General features: G+C 35.3%; 1 protein-coding gene across 2 annotated transcripts; it reads left to right on the top strand.

The window, feature by feature from the left end:
- The first annotated feature begins 198 nt into the window (after positions 1–198).
- On the top strand, positions 199–5806 carry taf9 (TAF9 RNA polymerase II, TATA box binding protein (TBP)-associated factor). 2 transcript variants are annotated; one of them, XM_046867882.1, is made up of 7 exons: positions 199–329; positions 2007–2088; positions 2947–3083; positions 3160–3294; positions 3369–3450; positions 5179–5289; positions 5450–5806. In XM_046867882.1, exons 1-7 carry the CDS (start codon positions 294–296, stop codon positions 5614–5616), a joined length of 750 nt encoding a protein of 249 aa, XP_046723838.1. In that variant the 5' UTR covers positions 199–293; the 3' UTR covers positions 5617–5806. The 2 variants fall into 2 exon arrangements, with proteins under 2 accessions (XP_046723838.1, XP_046723839.1); XM_046867883.1 differs by lacking the exon at positions 199–329 and adding an exon at positions 372–596.
- Positions 5807–6347: the final 541 nt, after the last annotated feature.

Raw genomic sequence — 6347 nt, 5'->3', positions numbered from 1 at the left:
TAACAGGTACACACAGACATTAGCATCCAGAACAGTACTAGCTGGCTAATCCCTTTGCCAAGAAAATTCCAGTTCGCCTCCTAACAGCATGGTCTCGCCTTACAGAACAATACAGGTGATCTTTTATTATTCTATCGTTGTCTATATAGAGATTTGAACACACGCGAGCTAAAAACAAACCCTCCTATCCAGGAACTGATTTACCCACAGAGGAGGACCGGTGGCGCAACCGGATATGACATCATTAATATGGCGGCCTGTAGGAGGAGCCTGTGAGCAAGTCGGAGGGGAAAATGGCGTCTCCGAAGACTGTTCCGAAAGATGCTCAGGTTTGATCGCTTTTTATAAATAAATGTGGTGTGTGGTGCTGTGTTTTGAATGATTTAGAAGCACGAGAATGAAACGCTATATAGAATTTAGTCTCAGTGCACAGATTCGCGTCTCAGAGCGGTAAATATTCGAGCTCCTCTCGCCTGGTGTGCGCTAAAAGCTCGGTCCCGGTTTGCTGTGTTTCTGGAGGTTTGCAGAAGTTTTGGTTTGTGTTTCTTGTGAAGCTGAAGATTACGTTGTAGGTGCAGAAAAGAGCGAAAAAGCAGGTTAGTGAGCTTCTCATCTGGTTTGCATTTGGACTTGTAGGGGTGAATGATTTTTTAGCGCTTTTTTTTAAACGATATCCAACGTGTATCGCGATATACCGCTACAATAGCGATATCGATATCTCAGGATATCGTATTGTGGAAGAACGAGAAAGGCGGGTATAAAAAGAAAGAAAGTGGCAAAGAGATGATGATGATTGAAGAAGATGATGCAGACACATGGAGGTAAATTAGGGCTGCAGCAATCGATTATTTTAGTAATCGAGTATTCCGCCGATTATTCGGTCGATTTAATTGGATAAGTTATTTTTCCTTATTAAAGAGACATTAAAAAAGTATGCCTAATTTTAGTTTTTTTCTTCTTAATTATGATTTATTTTTTTTTTTTTTTTTTTTTACAATTGCTACTTTATTTTTCGTAAACATCCAACATTTCTTGTGCATCCACTGGTAACCATGTTGTCGGCCTGAAGATCGAAGCTGTTGGTGTATGAACAAGGTTCTACTGTTTCATCTGTCTTGTTCCGTTTCCTCCAGAGCTGATTGTTAGACAAAGTTCTCTTCAGAGATCTAGGGTTAGTTTGAGGCCATGTGATTCTCTTGATTGTAGCCAATTTAATTTTCAATGTGTTAAACTTTCTGGTACTACAGAGGGGATGACTGCCCAATTGGCTAAAAAATAGTCAGACTTGTAAGAGAAAAGTTAGAATTGGGCAAACTTTTTTTTAATGTGGCTGAAACAGGATTCCATGGGTGTTTACTTGTCCAGAGTGCTCCAGTTTAGCGGGTGGTGCGTCATTTATAATGGTCCGTGGGGAAACAGTGCTCCATGTGAAGTTAAATGGATGAAACGGTGCATAGAGGCAAATCTTTTTTTTGCATTTTTGTATTTGATTTACTCCAGTTACTCAAAGAATTTTCAGTCCTAGTAATAACCATAGAATGAGAGAGAGGTATAAATGGAGAGAAACGGTGAGAGGTATGGGCTTAAATGGAGAGAGTAAAAGTGATGGGTATGAGAGTGAAAAAGGTGTATATAAACAGAAAGAAAGAATGAGAGAAATTGTTATAAATGGAGAGAGAGAGTAAGAGAAGGATTGGTATGAATGGAGAGAAAGAGAGATGGGTATGATGGGGGGGATGAGAAGAATGGGTATAAATGGAAGGAGAGAAATTAATAAGAAAATAATAAGATGGGAATAAATGGAAAGAAAGAATGAGCAATTGGTAAAATTGAGAGAATGAGAGTTGTGCATTTACACAGAACAAGAGAAAGATGGGTATAAATGGAGAATGGTTGAGAGGTGGGGAAAGAGAGTCAGCAAGAGAAATGGAGATAAATTAGAGATTGTCACAGATTTCACTCATACTGTTCTGATGAATAAATCACAATTCTTCTGCTTCTTGCAGGTTATGATGCAGATTTTGAAGGACATGGGAATTACGGAGTATGAACCGAGAGTCATTAATCAGATGTTGGAGTTCACCTACAGTGAGTTCAATGCTCTCTATGTGCCTGGGATCTCCTTTTTTGGCACATAACCAATTCTCACCCATCACTTCACAAATTGCTTTACATTACACCAATAAATACTTCACCAATTGTATCACAGTTTACCTCAACAATTACATCACAGTTTACCTCACCACTTGTTAGACTGCATCACAAATTGCTTAAAATTACCCCACTAATTACTTCACCAATCACTTCACAATTTATCACATACTTCACATTACATTACCAGTCATCTCACCAATTACTTTACATCACCCCACCAATTACTTTACTGTTAACCTCACCAATTACTATTTACCTCACTAAATACTGTTTACCTCACCAATTACTTTATTATTTACCTCACCTTTATTTACTGTTTACCTCACCAATTACTGAAATGTTTACCTCACCAATTACTGTACTGTACAATTATACTGGCAATTGGTTACAGAGACACTGAGGTGACAAATGTTTGGTACTGTGTCATCACAGATGATCGCTTGTGATCTGGAAAATAAGCAAACTACAGGATGAGCCATACGATAGTCAATGCTTGTTAAAATTAAAATCGATAAAGTTTTAGAAAATCAATGCTAAAAAAAGTTTATTAACAATGTGATTATTATACTTTTTTTATTATTTATATTTCAAGATGGTTGAATAAAATTTTCAATGAAAGAAAAATCACATTGGGAAAAAAACACATAAGCTGCTTGGAGTTGTTTTATAACTATATAAATAAAGAACTAAAATGAAAAAAGCACAAGATGAGGACATAAATATTAAAATAATAAATGTGTATTTTTAATGTAGATTTTTAATACTACTTTTTTTTTCACTTTGCTTTCGTAGGATACGTCACAACTATAATTGAAGATGCCAAAATCTATGCCACTCACGCCAAGAAGACCAATGTGGATGCAGATGACATACGGTTAGCCATCCAGTGTCGAATGGACCAGTCCTTTACGTCTCCACCTCCACGAGATGTAAGTCATATTCTTCAAATAAAATCCTCCTGTTTAAGAACATACCGTATTTATTATGTCATTGTTTTCCCCACAGTTTCTCCTGGAGGTTGCCAGGCAGAAGAATCAAACCCCCCTGCCCTTGATCAAGCCTTACGCCGGTCCTCGTCTTCCACCAGACCGCTACTGTCTGACTGCACCAAACTACAAGCTCAAGTCTCTGCAGAAGAAGGTGGGGCTACTGAAAAGACTTCTGTATTTTGTGTGTGACTGAAAAATACGGTGCTGACGTTGATGTGTTTGTAGGTGTCCTCGTCTGCTGGTAGAATCACAGTGCCGCGCCTCAGCGTGGGGGCCGTCTCCAGTCGACCCAGCACGCCAACTCTCGGTGAGAAAAGTTCTAAACTTCTGACTAATCGGCAGTATAATTGACTAGATAAACAGTAAAGTAATTGGTGCAGTAAACAGTTAATTAGTAAGGTAAAGTAGTTAGTGAGGTAAATAGTAAAATAACTGGTGAGGTAATATAAAGTAATTAGTGAGGTAAATAGTAAAATAACTGGTGAGGTAAACAGTAAAGTAATTGGTGAGGTAAACAGTAAAGTAATTGGTGAGGTAAATAGTAATTGGTGAGGTAAATAGTAAATTAATTGGTGAGGTAAATAGTAATTGGTGAGGTAAACAGTAAATTAATTGTTGAGGTAAATAGTAATTTTTGAGGGAAACGGTAAAGTAATTGGTGAGGTAAATAGTAATTAGTGAGGTAAACAGTAACGTAATTGGTGAGGTAAACAGTAATTGGTGAGGTAAACAGTAAAGTAATTGGTCAGGTAAACAGTAACTGGAGAGGTAAACAGTAAAGTAATTGGTGAGGTAAACAGTAAAGTAATTGGTGAGGTAAATATTAATTGGTGAGGTAAGTATTAATTGGTGAGGTAAACAGTAAAGTAATTGGTGAGGTAAATAGTAATTGGTGAGGTAAACGGTATGTGCTACAGAATAACTTTCACTTAAAACACATAAAACGTAACATATTTATTTTTTATAACCTATAGTTACAAACACAATAAGACCACCCACTAAAAAAGTAAAAAAAAATCTTCTCTAAACCAAACTTTATAGTTGTTTCTGGTGATGTTTTGTTATGCACCACCTATCATTTCAAACCTATTGTTTCTAGCCAGGAGCATAATGAAAACAACTTGGTAGATAGAAAATGTAGCCAATAAGTGCATGTTTCTAAACATATATGGAAGGTTTATATTCACAATATAAAAGTGAGGGTTATGAGGTTGAATAAAATTGTAACGGCGTCATAGTTGTGAGGTAAACTTTTGCATGCTCAATTGTATGTAAATAATTGGCAACTGTAAATAAAAAGGTAATTTTGAGGTCAGAATAGTCACATTTGTGAGGTAAAAGTTAGTTTATTATAACTAGTCACAGTCGTGAGGTAAAGTCATAGTTTTAAGGTAAACTTTTGCAATAATTGTTAATATTTGGCAACTTTATATAAATAGTAAATATTTAGGTTAAAATAGTCACAGTTGTGAGGTAAAATGTCACTTTTGGGGTTAAAAAAAAAGGTTGTGAGGTAAAAAGTCACAAATAGTTGCAACTGTGTCTAAAATGTTTCGAGGTAAAAAAAAAAAGTGCAGTTGTGTCAGTTTGAGGTAAAAAGTCACAATAATTATCTAAATAGTCTCAAATGTGGGATAAAAAAAGGACTATTGTGGTGTAAAATTTCACAATCATGAGTAAAAATATGTAAATTGTGGAAAACAGATTCTCTTTTATTTATTATATTTTTTTCCTTAAAAATTTTAAAGAATTAATATTGGAATATTGCCATAGTTTTCATTACGATTAGACTGGTGTATTTATTTTAAACTCAAATTGTATGGCGCTTAAAAAATAAGAGAACGAGAAAGAAACTTGATGAAAAGAGGAACCCTTCTTCCTGTAGGCGATAGCAGGATGATAAATCATTACTCGTCTATCATTTATTCAGTGCTGAGTGAGTCGAAAGGATGTTGTATGATCTAAAGTATCTTTGTGAGACCAAACGTTTGTATCGTAGCACAAAAGTAAGATGTTTTCTTGTTGTGGTCCTCAGCTACCCCCTCAGTGCAGACGATGGGCTCTAAAGTGGGAACGCCGGTGTCATTGACAGGACAACGCTTCACAGTTCAGATCCCAACCTCTCAAGCTACATCTACTAAGACAGGTCAGTTCTGATATTAGTGATCTCAAGAGTCAGCTTCATTTAACTCAAAAGTAACACCTTGGGTTTTTTTTGTACAATAATTTATATATATATATATAATGTATGTATGTGTAAATGTATGTATTATTTATTTATTTTTTATTATTATATTTTTTTTTAGCTACCCCAAACACTCCAGGCACGGTCCAGAACGTCCTCATCAATCCCTCTCTCATCGGCTCCAAGAACATCCTCATCACAACCAACATGGTGTCTCAGAACTCATCCAGCGACTCGGGTTCGCTAAAAAGGAAGCACGAAGATGACGACGATTACGACGCCTCGTGACTGAATATAGAATAACCAAACATTTTGTCTGGTCCCTTGGTTCCAGATCAGCTTGTAAATATATACAATAATTTGCTTTCAGTTCTCGCAGCCTGGACGTTAATTCGATTATCACGGTAACTTTAGCGTGTTGTTTGTAAGTAAAAGAAAAAAACAATAAATAAATACGTTTTGTTACTTTTTTTCAGAATTATTATTGTAAAATAATTTCTTTTTTTGGTCTGTTGGAGAAATTAAGTAATGGAAGTAAGTACAAATAGAAATGGCTTCTATGATTGGTGTAAACAAACATCGAAATGGAATGACTTAATTAAATACTAGAAAATGACCAGTAGGGGGCGACAAACTTCAATTTTTTTCCTCCACATTCGTATTTTTCAAACCTCCTGGTTATGATGTGGATCTAAATATTTTCATGAAACCCTTTTTTTTTTTTTTTTTTTTTTTTTTTATAACTGTATAACTAAAAAGTTTCTTAAGCAATAAAAATGGTTCCTTTATTATTTAAATATTTTTTATCCCCCAACACACACACACACACACACACACACACACACACATTGATTATTCCAATATTCAATAAAAATTGGAATAATATCTATTATAACAACATCAAACCTTTCATTTGATAAGGTGTTGCTTTTTGAATCATTTAAGTGATGGAAAAATTATGGTCAGTCTTCACCTCTGAGACAATTATTTTTTTTTTTTTCTTTAACATACTTTTTTTT

Source organism: Silurus meridionalis, chromosome 15 (assembly GCF_014805685.1).
Source record: "Silurus meridionalis isolate SWU-2019-XX chromosome 15, ASM1480568v1, whole genome shotgun sequence".
Lineage (NCBI taxonomy): Eukaryota > Metazoa > Chordata > Actinopteri > Siluriformes > Siluridae > Silurus > Silurus meridionalis.
Note: the sequence above shows the minus strand (reverse complement) of the source record. Positions and strands in the feature narration are given on the sequence as shown.

Coding starts and splice junctions, on each gene's coding strand:
- taf9 (XM_046867882.1), top strand. CDS start 294: ATGGCGTCTCCGAAGACTGTTCCGAAAGATGCTCAG. Junction 330..2,006: donor CTGTTCCGAAAGATGCTCAG/GTTTGATCGCTT, acceptor TGCTTCTTGCAG/GTTATGATGCAGATTTTGAA. Junction 2,089..2,946: donor GATGTTGGAGTTCACCTACA/GTGAGTTCAATG, acceptor TTGCTTTCGTAG/GATACGTCACAACTATAATT.